Raw genomic sequence first — 13,800 nt, 5'->3', positions numbered from 1 at the left:
AAGAGTCGGTATAGAAAGAAACTGAACGGATACAGGATATACCACAACCCACAGGGTAATGAGTCTCTTATGTAGCATTTAAGAGATCAATGCCAGCGACCATCATAAGAAAAGCCAGACTGAAGTAATGGGGGCCATAGTTCAGCGTATCCTTGTCACCAATATCATAACCAGGACCAGGTAGAACCGCTCTGCATGTGCGGCGTACGCCTCACGGGGGCCGGGGAGCTGGAAAGTTCTGCTGGCTTAATGAGGCTAAAGAGGACAGAGAAGGTTTCCCGAGCCGTGACTTGGTAAGACTATTATCTGACTGCATCCCAAAGGTCATCAGCATACGCGTTGAAAAAGATACACGCTTGATACTCACAGCTGGTGTGGGTATCATAGCGATATTAGATGAGTCAGGGACAGTTTGAAATAAAGTTAAATCTTCTTCACTGAACCTTGAGCACGGGAGTAGCCTCGGGAAACACAGAAGCCCTTGAACAACGGTCTTGCACTAATGACGGCACTGAACCAATGCATGGCTGAAATGCTGCGAGAAAACTAGTCTATGTCAGACTGGGGTGTGCATCTTGGGACAAGCCTGATAGTTTTAAAGACATGGCGAGTGTGTTTGATATGTCTCAGCAGCTGAACTGAAAGATCTATCTCCAGATCTACTCGATTCGGAATATTACTGCAGTTGACGCAGGTGTGCTGTGATTGGTTGTCTCATGCAAATCAATCCAGTGTCTTGCGCTTGCTCCGGGAGGGTGGTGTTCTTTGTTATCGAGCGTAACGATTGGTCCCATCGTCAGCTTACCTACCAGTTCTGGACACAGCACCGGTTTCCTATGCACGGCACTGGCCCTAAAGTGTGGAGGAAGCCTGGCTGGTGTAGTGGCAGCGTTTCCCAATATTTATCTAACTGCTGAGAAGATAAACAGAGCTTAACCCCTATCCTCGTTGGCTATTGTATGGCTTTTAGCTTTACTCGGGAAGATTCAAATAACCAGTTGGACTATTCACATAAGTCCTCGACAGGTCAAACGACTTTGCCAGAACTCTTGGACCCGAGAAGTCCGGGAGACGCTACCGCGACGCCCCCTGCCTACCCTCCGCCTACCATAAAAGATAAGGCTTGTTTTTAGTACACATAGAGCATCTACCGCCTTCCCAAAGAATCTTTTTATTGTCTGAGGCTTTAATATAGTACCTGAGGCCGGTATTTAGCACCTCAGGCAGCAGCATACATAGAATGACAGGCGGTAGTGTCCCTGCAGGATTTGTAGGCGAGTCTTACCTACTGGTTTTAGACAGCCGGCCATTTCTCCTCCATTTGTATCTGGAGGATCATAGTGGTCTCCAAGTTTTCCTATCTATGGGAGTGCTTCTCTATTCACCCGATATCACCCCGCACCCCTGTCAAGGTGTGGTTCATTAAACTGGTAGGGCACTACCTGAGTCACGTGCTTCTGACCCCGCATTGGCATCAGCTGACAGCTTTCTGCGACGACACCCAATATACTGCTTGATAACTTTGGGGGGAAAGAAGTTTTCAAAATTGCTAAAGTTCCTAAATACCTGCGGTAGCTCCTCTTCCTTCATGTCTTTAAAGTGTCCAGTATCAAATGGCGCACGGTAATACAATGGAGCTTGTTCCATGGATTCCCTTTGTGACCATTTGAGGGATTACAGATCCAAATGCCGGAAACATCAGACCCAACTTCCCCAAACCCAACTTTTTCAAACCCAGCTTTTCTAAACCTTAACACGCATCCCTCTCGTCGTGGTTTTCCCCTACTTGGCTCATCACTATGATATTTGATATTGACGTGTACACTCACCCAGAAACCTCAGCCTCTTTGAAGGACGAATTATCTCTACTCAACGAACAGATAAGAATTGTTGAAGGGCTTGAGCATGCCAGAGCCCGTCTTCTGGCCAACTCTAAGTTGGAGTCCAATACTATTGAAGTGCGATGTGTTCATACGCCATGCCAATGAAAGTACCCCTGGCAGTAACTTCGACCTTGAAATCTGTAAGCTAAGCCTGGACGAGCTGGCTTTCTGCTCTATTAGTTTCGAAGATAGGCGCCTCAAACATGTGGTTCACCATTTCAAAACAGCGAATATCTAGAAGTATATGACGACAATACACGTCTCATGCCTTGAACGGCAGAAAATTTTCAGACGACTAAACCGTTTATACGCTGAATCTGAGGGGAAACCATTTAAAAAGATTTACTCGGCTGCCTATATAGTATACAACAATTTTTTGGCTGAGGACTCTATGGAATCGAATAAAACGGATGCTGGTACGGTTGCAATTAATCGTGTAATATCTACTCTTACTGATTACATTCCAGAGACTCCACTAGATCCTGTACCTAACACGATAGCTACACAGCCTAGCTCCTTTAAGTTTCCCACAGCGCGATGGAGGAACATTGACAAAGTATTTCCTACATAAACTACAAACGCCATCCGCCACGCACCGCAACGTATAGTAGATCCAGAAATAACAGATTGTGTGTGATCTAGATTCCCTAGGGATCAGAGTGAAGGCGATGTGATTATTTAGTTGGACATCGGGTCCAACGGGGCACTGCCATTCCTACCTATATATAAGTCAGGTATCGAAATGGAGCAAGTTCATGCCGTATTTGGGGATACTATCTATAATGCTGTTGATAAAAGTAACCTGCGAAAGTGGGAAAAAAGAAATGGACATTTAAGTACAACAGAATATATGAAGATGAAGATATTTTGTTATATGGAGCTTCGAATAGGATACGACACAACTATAGCAAAGAATTTGTTCAATTGATGGAATAATAGTCTTTATATATTGTCACAGATATGCCCGCAGGAAGTCTCATGATGCCATGACTCTACTTAGTATTCTATACTTCGTGATCCGCTTTAAAGAAAATTACTTCTTCGCAAACTCTACAAAGGAGTAGCTATTCAATGGTTGCTTTTTTAATCCATTCAAGTAATACATATTCGGTGAGCTTTTTTAATCGATCATCGTCTGCAGGGAGCGTTTCCCACTATGATTCCTACCAGTATCACATCAGTACTGTATATTATTCTCTTATAGGAGCCATACCAAATCGTCTTTTCTGGTTGTCATAACAATCTGAGAAGGTACTCTGAGAGTATAAAACCTGCTGTAGTTGAATATCAGTCTTAATCTCCATCAAGAGAGACTTCTTATGGCTTTACCTCCGAAGCAAATGGATAATATGCTGAGAAGTCACGTTTTACAATCTTTTAGAGCAGCGCTTTATTGCATCGCATGGAGACAACTACACCAAGAGAATTATCTGATGATTTGAAACTTATGAGCGAGCGACAGCCAGAGAATTTTAAGGTGGGGGTTAATAAACCAGGAGGGGCATGTAGGTTAGTCTTCCGTGGTCAATACCCAAAGCAGGACAGCCGGCAGCGGAGCATCTTCAGCATCTATGATATTATCACGTGATGTAAAGTTCCCACTCACTCATCTCTCAGTAATGCTCGCCCCTAAATGTCTTTTCACGCAGATCAGTGACGTAACTCTATAGATCTATGAATAAAACATATTTCGCATATCCTATATGAGACATTATTACTGATTAGCTATCTCCATGCAGTTCATTTTGGCTTAACATATTATGAGGCTTAGTAGCTTCTTTTATTAGTTCAGTGGACCAGGAAGACGCTGCAGCCACACTGGCCATGGCCGCACCTATTCTATCAGGTAGAGCCTGCTTTTCAATCAAGCAGAAGCCCCACCGCCTTCTGGGTAATATCCGCTATCTTTATCGTTTGCGTGAGATTTCAAATCGCAGCCTAAGGCAGACTTTTTGACTTCAGGGGCGAATTGATTCAGGTGCCTAGCATAGAATATCACCAACAATTTCATACGTAATCTCAGAGTAACTTATTAAGCTGTTTACATAGCTTCTATATAAAAGATTCTTGTTGTGTCTTATGGAATTCCCATATAGTAGTCAGTGAAAGGCTGTAGCGGACGCTGATGTGATGTAGCATGGCCGGTGTAGCACTTCTCTGCATTTCCCTTCTCTTATAAGGGATGATAAATGGAGTACATTTTATAAGCTTCTTTCCTTTGCTACCTTCTATACTCGGGCCTATTTTCTATTACTTTATGTAGCTCGACACCAGACTGAGGTGTAGCAGGGTACAGTATCGCTTCAAGGAAACTCCCTGGTTTGGATTGGGAGAGGTCTGATTCACTGTGGGACGTCCTAGCGTTTGCCTACCTTGCCCTGGATGAATGTAATATCTAGAAACTCATGACAATACTTGACATGTATATTCATGTTGCCTCAATTCACAACTCAATCCAGTCATTGCCACAGTCTTTCGCAATATCCTTCAAGTTCATACCCACTCTCTCGTTCCACCTCTCAGTAGTTCCAGATTCAACAAGCTCCTCCACTTCAAGAGAAGCCAATACATCAATTGTCCAATCCTGGCATCTCCTTTTATCACCCCTAGGAGCGGGCTCGTTTGAGATGATCTCAACGACCTTTGAACGTAGTTCAGCGTTCAGACGCGCGATTTTGCACATTCCGATAGCGTGCCGAGTTTTAATGGTAGTAGCTTCACGGACAGCAAACTGATACCAAAGTGTCGATTCGTCGATCAGTTGCACATGGTAGAGGTCACCGAAGTCTTCTTCCGGCTTCGCCAAAAGGAAGCCCCAGTGGGATCGTTGGTTGGGATCATCTCCATTTTTAAACACTTCTATGTGTAACTCCAACGTCATTTCGCTGGAACAAGTCTGAGAGTATTCTCATTAGCTACATGATCCAGCAGGTTATGCTTGCATACCTTGCTTTTGATTTCTTGCGAGTATCAGGTCGCCAAAAACAAGTATAGAATGCGCATATCTGGCATGCGGCATCTAAAGAACTTTATATCTTTTCATGTACATTTAGGGTCATACTATTCGAAATTACTATATTAGTGCTCCTCGGCATGGTAGAATAAGTGTAGGTATGATTGGTTTCGAAATGCGTATGGCCCATCCTTCCTGGCAAATCACACCTCATGCACATGTAGTGATCTGGGTGGCATAGCAGACCCCCGCTTAGATGATGACCTGGAAGCTAAATTGTATTGTGTCCCATGCACAGCAGTGATTAAGGAAAGTGTTATAAAACACTTGATTGCATAAAATACAAGGCAAGTGCTCTAGGTTGAGAAATTAAGGTTTGCAGTAGTTGGGTTTACGGGAGTTGGGTTTACGGGAGTTGGGTTTACGGGAGTTGGGTTTACAGGAGTTGGGTTCACGGGAGTTGCATTTGCGGGAGTTTCTTTTGTGGGGTCCATTTGATGTGATCTGTCTTAAAATAATACACACCGTGCCTTGGACCGTCCGCCTTCTAACTTATGCAAATCTAACTCCCATAAACCCAACTCCTACAAACCCAACTTCTGGAAATCCAACTTCTGCAAACCTAACTTCCGCAAACCCAACTTCCACGAAATTTTCTAGTCCGTATAATTCCTTATACACATACACCTGGGATCAATCAATGATCTGCAAGGCTTCATCAATCAACTCTGATACGTCGCAGCTCATAGCTCAGGCTCATGAAAACTTACAGAAGCTTTGATATTTTCTAGGAATTTATCTTATAGTACTGGATATTTTAAGCCTTTGCTCATAGTTGGGCGCTATAGAAGCAATGCTGAGATTAGTTGGGATTCCCATCTGCCTTTTTTGAAAAGTAACCATTCACTATTTACAGTTAGAATAGGATGCGCTCTGAACATGCATTGATTACTTGCATAGCACGGCACGATGCCAAAGCAACATTCCTGGACAGTGAAGGGGAACATTCGGCTAAGGTAATGAATGGGGCCATGTTACGAGCCTGCTGCAATATGGAGGCCTTTGCTGCCTCGGCACTACATGCACAAATTCATCCTCGAAAAATATATGGGTCAAACTTCTTTCCTCTTTAATACATCTTTTTTCGTAAATTATAAGGCGGATTACAATACAGCTACGTCAATGTATGATTACCCCCTATATCTGGCCTAGGATGTATATTTCTAGTTCTTAACGACATGCGTAGTGTCTCTTTTCTGCTTGTCCTATATTTTTTACATAGAATCGCAAGCTTATCAACTTCGGGCCGTTTTTTGACAGACAATTGAGATGACTCCAGTATGTTTTCTACAAATGACCACAATTTCAAACACTCATAACAAGCAGGACACCAGGAAGAGGAACAATACAGGTGCAGGGAGGGAGACTCTCACTTCAAGAAAGAAGGAGTGTGTCAATGATAAAGAACAGGAGGTAATAAGTAGTAGACGCTTACTGAGGACCCACAGACTAATATATACAGGATTACTCTTCCAGTTTGGGACAGTTCAGAAAGGCTGGAGACATACGCAAGGAACACTAGATACCAAAGCCACCTCGTTTCCGTGTTAGGTTATTCTGTTGCCGATGTGATAAAGAAGTAGGGGTTAAGGGTATCTTTTGTGGCTTTTGTTACCATGAGAGATGTCCGGAGTGCTTCGTCTTGGGCCGTGACAGGAGTGTACCCATGCACTTTGCTTAGGGCAAACCCAAAGCTAGAGCTGCGAAGACCCATAAGTGGAATTGATGTCCGATTGTCTACTGAGTCCTTGCGCCGCGGCCACGGTCTGTAGTCAGAAGGCTACAACATACATAGCCTAATCACTGTGGATTGACTGTTGTATAAGGTTGCCACTTCCCAACCATACGAAACTAAATATGTTATTTGGAATTCAATCAAATGATTACGTCTATATTATTCTATATGCTTACGTTGCTTGGTATTTGTTTGTTATCCTCGTCCTTTGCTGTTCTTATTTGTGTGGCAAATATCAGCAAAAGCTGCACCGAATAAAGCGCCGCTCACGGAACAAGTCAAAAAGGAGAATAAGAAGAAGACAAAGCAAGGCTCGGAGGAAGCGAAGAAGCTATAGATGATAGAGGTATATCTTAAAACCGGCTGGTCTTAGGATAAGTCGCATGATGTCGTTTCAGGAGCACTGGACATTTTGCTCAAAGTGAATACATCTGAATAGTTTGAGACCTGGTTCATAATCGCCAATGTGAAGGAATGCCGGGACGGATGGTAATCTCCCTGAACACCGTACTAGGTTGGCGCTAACCAATCCACTTAGGTTGGGTACATTTCGATGCTTCACTAGGACGATCAATCGTTTTGATTTGTTCTATGGACGAAATCCTTCTCTGTACAGTCTTAACTAGCGCTTCTGAGGTGAGCCACGGAAGCAGTATGTCGGTGTGGAGATGAATATTCGGGCGAGCTCACCATATTATACGGATTAAGTATGAGGCTATGCTGTGATTCTAGCGAATTGATGTGAAAAAACTAAAGTATCTTTTTAAGTAGCAAATATTTGTTGGTGTTTTAGTTGTGCTTCCATGCTGCATGGGTCTCTTGTTATCCTCCTATCTTTTGAAGGCACCCCATGGAGCTCACTGGTATTAATTCCAGTGAGTTTGAGGAGGTTGTCATAATCGCAGATAAATTAGGCTTTAGATTAAACAATCCCTTTTTTATCTTTCCCCCTTTATCCGGGAAATGTTGGGAGGTAATGTTAATTTGCTTCTTTCGGTGCTCCCTCCGCATGGGCCTCTAGCGTTGAAGTAACATATAAGGGCTTTACTTGGAACTATTTAGTCGGCCTGAGAAGACAGCGGACTGGATGCCCCCGATTCGTGCTCTGGTTTCCCGGGCCCTAGCATATCATTCAATAACTTACAGTATAACCGAATGAATATCTTAATTTGAAGTATGCTATAATAGGTGTGGTGTTAAGAGGATGGAGGAGTATATATACTAAGCCTGAGGACTCGGACTCCGAAAGCTCCCACTCAAACTCTCATGCGTGATCAGGGGCGGATATTATAGCTAACCCAGCATTGATCTTATCCTTTTAGCCCGCCCTACCTGTACCCACCGCACCAAATGTTCCAAACAGATAGGCAGTCAAACTATATCGTAAACAAGGGTTAAGGTGGTATAACATAATAAGATGACTTAGGAGCTTAAATACACGATACACCCAAGCAATGGACCAAAGAAATTTGAATCCAACAGCGAATCTTTGGATGGAGGTTAAGAAACCTGCCGGTCGGGTTAGGGTAGTTCAGGTAGCCTGAGCCGAGATTGAATAACTTTATACGGAACATGCACAACCACTTTCCAGACTTTGATGTTCACGTGGGTAAAGGAGATAATAACACATCCGTTGCTCCTTACTGGCATATGTCCAATGACTCTGAAATCGCAACTTTCAAGATGGACAGTATGTGTAAACGGAATCGGCAGACGAGACGCGTCTACTAGGACTGTGTCACTCTCTGGGTCATATTCACCGACAATTGCATTACGGACAAGATTGCCTGCAACGACTGCCCAAAGAGTAGTATCGAGTTCCATCTACATGCCTGTCATAAGTGCATGTTCGAAAAAGTACGCAAATCTTACTTACAGGCAGTGGAGGTAATTGGATGATATCAGATGAGCTGGAGAGGTCCTCCATTGAAGTGAGCTCATCTCTCGCGCTGTCAGCACCGTAGGCACCCAGACATGGGAGAAGCCTGTGACCTTGCCGTCTCGCGATATTCCAAGATTTAGTGAACCAATGCATTGCTAAACAATGACTTGATAGATGGAAGTGAGTAAAGACAAGCCTGTTAGCCTCTTGCTATATATACCCATTCCCCCTTGTTCCAGTCAGTGCTAATCTTTAGTCTGTCCTACTGGGTCTCGATAGCTAACCCAAGAGAACCCGCGTATATGCGTAGACATGTCTTTCTGACTGGTTCAAATGAAGCGTGAAAGTGGCAGGGATCAGATTAGAGATCTACACAACTTTCCTAACCCCAACTCCCGCAAACCCAATGTATTCTGTAACGAAGCATTCTGAATCGAATTCCTTGATCGTTTCTGTCCATGGGACGCAACGCAGCCACAAAGATCTGGGCTTTGCAATTAGTCTTCCAGTAGCTTCTAACATTTTTGTTGACATCAATCAAAGTATCCGAAAGCTAAGTCCAACGGGCTAGAGGTAAAGCAAGTTGCTTATTATCAGCACCCTGCTATGGTACTAGCACGATATGCGTATTTGTCATTGATAGCAAGAAACTATAATCATAAAAAGGGCAACGTGCATATAATCATCCATAACACATTTGTATAGTTACAGGCATCACCTAATTCGCATCCAATTGCGTGCGTTAGACGAAACGTATGACACACCTTCATATGCTGTAAGGATAATTGCTCCAATACTGATGTGATATGCGCAAGGACAATGACCATACGAGACCTAGTGCATAACTAATGAAATAATAGGATTAGTAAACCTCAAGAATAATTATAATTATTAAATATATAATAAGAATTACTATATGAAGAGATTCTTTAGAAGATACTATATATTTAAAATAATTAAAAAAAAATACTTAAAATAATAAAAATAATATAAAAATTAATATTAAAATATATAAAACTAAATTTATAACTTGTTATAAGCTACAGCTTAAAGAATTCAATTAATTATATTTATTATCTAGGTTATAACTGGAAAGAAGAAGAAGAATATCTTAATAATAGTAGCCAATATGATTAGAACATGTGATCCTCACCTACCAGCCAACCAGACACCTCAACATATCTCATACCTCCTCGAGATGAAGTCGCCATGGAAAGCACTGCTCCTCGTAGCTGCGGGCCTCCCATCCGGCCATGCGGTCAGTCTGGCCACCACTGGCGCCGCAGTCTCCGAGATCACCGTCACCTCCACCATGGCCGAGGCTGTCACCAACACGTATAGCAGTACAGTGCCGGTGATGACGACGGTAACAAGCTGTACGCCAGCCAGTTATGCGGTGGCTATGAATTCTTGCCACGGCACAGTTTGGTCCGCAAATAACGCGTATTGGCGGGAGCTATGCGCAGCCTCTCTTACAGGGGGAAGCTCCGGGTTCACAAGGGCTGGTGATCCTGCAACCGCGTCGATTTATTTTGAATTCACCGGCTGTACGGCGGTGGAAATCAATTCCCATTCCAACGAATACTATCTGTTCTCTGGCGAATATACGATCTTCTCGCATTCCAGCGATTGGGTTCTGGAACGGTACACCACCGATCCTTGTGTGGTCACAGAAGCCGCTTCGATTCTCACAGACACCTGGTATGCAACTTCGACGATTGAGTCGACCATTACGTATACCTCGACTATTAGCCTTGCAGAGAGTTCGACTGCCGTGCCAAGTACGGTATCATCTAGTGTGGCTATCCCTTCGTCGACGCCAATTTTCTGTTGCACCAAGCGCTGCGCCTGCCCTAGCTGCCGCGTCGAGTAATCGCGCAAGCTCTTTCATCTGGATCCCAACCGCGAGATCTACTTTCGCTCCAAGTCCAAGTTCCAGCGCTGTGCCATCATCCTCTGTGGAACGTCTTTCTTTCTCGTCATCTGCTCCCAGTCAATTGCCACATCCCTCATCGGCCGTGTCCTCCCAGTCGTTGTCGAGTCAACCACCACGGCCATCGTCACTCCTTTCATCCAGCTATTCCATCCCGAGAAACTCAACGCGGCTACTCCAGTCGTCTCGATCAACAGTTGCATCCTCAAGTCCCTCCCAGATTGGATCCTCATCCGGGTTATTCACTCGCTCCTCCTATTCCCAGGTGTCACACACCGTCCCTAGCGCTCCTTTCCCCACTACTCTGTCTACAAGGTCCCACTATTCTGACTACATCCACCTACTCAGTGACAGCCTGTCCGGGAATATCCAACTGTCCTGCCAGTGACCGAACAACATTTCTTACCACAGAGACCGTTGTTGTCGGTACAACAGTCTGTCCTGTTACTGCGCCTGTCCCTGCCCCAACAACCATCCGCACAGACACACCTAGACTTTCATCCGTCCCCAGTGGCTCAGATGGAAATTCCGTGACTACTGAGATCTTCTATATATTCCGTCTTCCACTCCCGGAATCACTCATGCCTCGACTCAACCAACCGAGAAGTGAAGACAATCTGTGAAACCAGGGACAGGGTTCTTCCCCGTGAGAAGTCACATTGCCTAGGACAGGCTTTCTTGGTTCTCTGCCCCTCTTTGCTTCCACCTCGAGGATACCTTCTCCATTGGACCTCAAAGTATTCTAGAGCCACCGAAGCTATAACCGGTCATCTAACCGTGGGTCAAACATCAGTCCAGCTCGACACCCTCGGTACAGACACGACAGATCATGATCCCCGGCAGCAATCCATCGCAGTGATGGATTAGGGTTCTGCGAGGGGATATTGCATTGTTTGGCTGCCTGCAGTTGATGATTGGAAGTTCGTCGCATTTCGGACATTCCAAAAACGTTCCCCAAGGCACTCAGCAACCTTAGTCTACCGATTCAATAAATCGTCTCTTAGACTTCGACATACATCAGACTAACTTACTACCGAGTGTACTTGGGCGTGTACGTAGAGTCGTACTGGCGATCCGATGAATCGGCTTTGCCGCATCCGGGTTAGCGGGAGGAGCTCATCTCGGCTTCGCCCCGGAGATCGGAGGAGCTCCGTGTCTACCCCACTGCAGTACTCGGTACATCTTGGGATTCATCCAGTGTTTCCTCAAATTGACTACCTCTCGCTACCTCATCTTAGGTTCATTTCTATCCCACCAAAAGTCCACTCAGCATGTCCCTCAACGACATCCACGGCCGCCTAGCCCTAATCACCGGTGCCTCGGGAGGGTCCGTCTCCCCTCCCAAATCCAAACACCCCTAACTAATAACCAGCATCGGCGCCGCCTGCACCCACCAACTCGCCCAACACGGCGTCCACCTGGCCCTGACCTACTCGACCAACTTGGCCTCTATCGAATCTCTCCGCACAGATGTGCACACGCAGCACCCCACCCTCCGCATCTCCATCCACAAAGTCGACCTCAGCTCCGCCCCACAAATCAACACCCTATTCGAAGAAATCGACGCCCAGCACGGCCAACGCCCGGATATTCTCATCTCCAACGCGGGCTACGGCAAACGCATCCCGAATATCTGGGATATCTCCCTCGAGGATTTTGACGAAATGATCACGATTAATCTCCGCGCGTCGTTTATCCTAGTCAAGGGGGTAGTCGAACATATGAAAGATCAGCGATGGGGACGGATTGTCTTCATGTCCTCCATTGCAGCCCAGGGAGGTGGGATTAATGGGTGTCGTACGTTCTCTTCCGTCCCCGTTTGTCTTGTGCAGGGTGGAATAAGACTAGAAACTATGCTAACGGTGGTATAGACTACGCAGCCTCCAAAGGCGGCCTGACCGGGATGATGAAGAATCTGTCGACCCGACTCGCCCCCTACAACATCAGCGTGAATGATGTCGCGCCTGCGATGATCGGGGATACGGGGATGATTCCAGGTGCCGCGGCGATCCCGGAAGTCATGGCGGGGATCCCGTTGCAGCGGTTGGGAACGCCCGAGGAGACGGCCAATGTGGTGACTATGTTGGTGAAGACGGGGTATATGACGGGGCAGAGTTTGTTGTTGGCGGGGGGGTTGAAGTAATACCTTGTTTTATACCATGCGATTTGGGGTCGCTGCAGTGGGCTAGAGAAGATTATCTAGAGCTAAGAGAAAAAGTCCATCAGGAATATACATCCAGCTAAGCTTCATCCTGCTACACCAGCCACAAGAGAAATAACTCGAGACCAATTCAGATCATCACTGACTTCCCCGCCAGCACCACTAATTGCCTGGCCACCGTCCTCAGCGTGTCCGCGATGGATTGCAGCTGACTGGGGCCCGAACAAGATTCCTCTTCCACCGTTTCCAGCACTCTCGCCAACCCCTCTTTCACTTCGGTCAACCGACCCAAGTCTGTCTCCACCGTCTGCACCGCCTCTTCATAGGAATCATACCGCGTCGCCGTCCCCAGTGTCCGCTCTGGCGCCACCAGCCCAGCGACATCCGCCCGAGCAGCACGCACATCCACCGTCCCCAACTTTCCCAGCCTCTCCAGCAGCACATCCAGCAACACCGCCATCCCCGGTACATGTTCATCCTGCAACCGATTCTTCGCATCCAGCAAATGCCGGGCCTTCTTCGCCGTCAGCACCCCCGGCTCATCCAACCCAGTCAGTTTCCCATCCAACACCTGGTAATTCCGCCGATACACATTCTCCATCTCCGCCGCCTTCTGTCCTAGATCCACCGCCGCCAGATACACCTCCTTGACCTGCGACGACGCCCATGGCGGACTCCCCAACGTCCCAATGCGATACATCTCCAACTGCTTCCGGGTCGACGGATGCGTCAAATGGCCCACGGCCCTCAAACTCTCCGTGACATCCTGCCCACTGCACAACGCCATGACCGTATCGCCCCCCGGGTGCTTCCGCATGAATCCGGTGCCATCATAGACCCCTCCCTGCGCGGCCAACCAATACCCCATCTCCTCCGAATTATGTCGCACCAACTCGGACATCATCACCATTCTGCCCCCACCCCTCTGCTGCTCATCGGTTCCCCCCTCCCCCCCCTCCCCCCTCTCCAACCGAGCCAGCTCACGCCCGATCGCCGCGCCCCGACGGCTCGGCCCTCCTTTTCCGCCGGAACCCATTAATCGTCGTACAAGGAGCAATCCGAAACGACACGGGCAAAAACCCAAACACCTTCCTCAATTGCACCCCCAACAACCCCTGATCCCCCTGATACGCCTCCAGGAAGCGCTTCCACAACCCTGCCAACTCCTCATCCCCCACCTCCCCGACCCACCC

At 46.5% G+C, this 13,800-nt stretch overlaps 6 protein-coding genes across 6 annotated transcripts; 3 read left to right on the top strand and 3 right to left on the bottom strand.

Annotated features, from left to right (window-relative positions):
* The first annotated feature begins 1,530 nt into the window (after positions 1–1,530).
* BO80DRAFT_229423 (uncharacterized protein) lies at positions 1,531–2,290 on the top strand. The gene has a single exon (XM_025714451.1). The coding sequence runs from the start codon at positions 1,906–1,908 to the stop codon at positions 2,119–2,121; it is 216 nt and encodes a 71-aa protein (XP_025570622.1). The 5' UTR covers positions 1,531–1,905; the 3' UTR covers positions 2,122–2,290.
* A 2,036-nt stretch (positions 2,291–4,326) lies between these two features.
* BO80DRAFT_366710 (uncharacterized protein) lies at positions 4,327–4,764 on the bottom strand (the record flags this gene model as incomplete). The annotated part of the gene is made up of 1 exon (XM_025716256.1): positions 4,327–4,764. One exon carries the CDS (start codon positions 4,762–4,764, stop codon positions 4,327–4,329), a length of 438 nt encoding a protein of 145 aa, XP_025570621.1.
* Positions 4,765–8,152: 3,388 nt separating this feature from the next.
* BO80DRAFT_438658 (uncharacterized protein) lies at positions 8,153–8,666 on the bottom strand (the record flags this gene model as incomplete). The annotated part of the gene is made up of 2 exons (XM_025721051.1): positions 8,153–8,455; positions 8,508–8,666. The coding sequence occupies 2 exons, from the start codon at positions 8,664–8,666 to the stop codon at positions 8,153–8,155; spliced, it is 462 nt and encodes a 153-aa protein (XP_025570620.1).
* A 1,045-nt stretch (positions 8,667–9,711) lies between these two features.
* Positions 9,712–10,731, top strand: BO80DRAFT_438657 (uncharacterized protein; the record flags this gene model as incomplete). The annotated part of the gene is made up of 2 exons (XM_025721050.1): positions 9,712–10,299; positions 10,441–10,731. The coding sequence occupies 2 exons, from the start codon at positions 9,712–9,714 to the stop codon at positions 10,729–10,731; spliced, it is 879 nt and encodes a 292-aa protein (XP_025570619.1).
* Positions 10,732–11,717: 986 nt separating this feature from the next.
* On the top strand, positions 11,718–12,667 carry BO80DRAFT_391978 (SDR family NAD(P)-dependent oxidoreductase; the record flags this gene model as incomplete). The annotated part of the gene is made up of 3 exons (XM_025717200.1): positions 11,718–11,773; positions 11,819–12,243; positions 12,318–12,667. 3 exons carry the CDS (start codon positions 11,718–11,720, stop codon positions 12,587–12,589), a joined length of 753 nt encoding a protein of 250 aa, XP_025570618.1. The 3' UTR covers positions 12,590–12,667.
* BO80DRAFT_429147 (cytochrome b5-like heme/steroid binding domain-containing protein) lies at positions 12,668–13,527 on the bottom strand. The gene has a single exon (XM_025720400.1). The coding sequence runs from the start codon at positions 13,506–13,508 to the stop codon at positions 12,738–12,740; it is 771 nt and encodes a 256-aa protein (XP_025570617.1). The 5' UTR covers positions 13,509–13,527; the 3' UTR covers positions 12,668–12,737.
* Between the last annotated feature and the right edge of the window lie 273 nt (positions 13,528–13,800).

This window comes from Aspergillus ibericus (assembly GCF_003184845.1).
Source record: "Aspergillus ibericus CBS 121593 unplaced genomic scaffold BO80scaffold_59, whole genome shotgun sequence".
Classification (NCBI taxonomy): Eukaryota; Fungi; Ascomycota; class Eurotiomycetes; order Eurotiales; family Aspergillaceae; genus Aspergillus; species Aspergillus ibericus.
This window is presented reverse-complemented; position numbering and strand designations above follow the sequence as displayed.

Bases quoted from the DNA above. Each gene is read 5' to 3' on its own strand.
- BO80DRAFT_229423 (XM_025714451.1), top strand. From the start codon at position 1,906: ATGCCAGAGCCCGTCTTCTGGCCAACTCTAAGTTGGAGTCCAATACTA.
- BO80DRAFT_429147 (XM_025720400.1), bottom strand. From the start codon at position 13,508: ATGTCCGAGTTGGTGCGACATAATTCGGAGGAGATGGGGTATTGGTTG.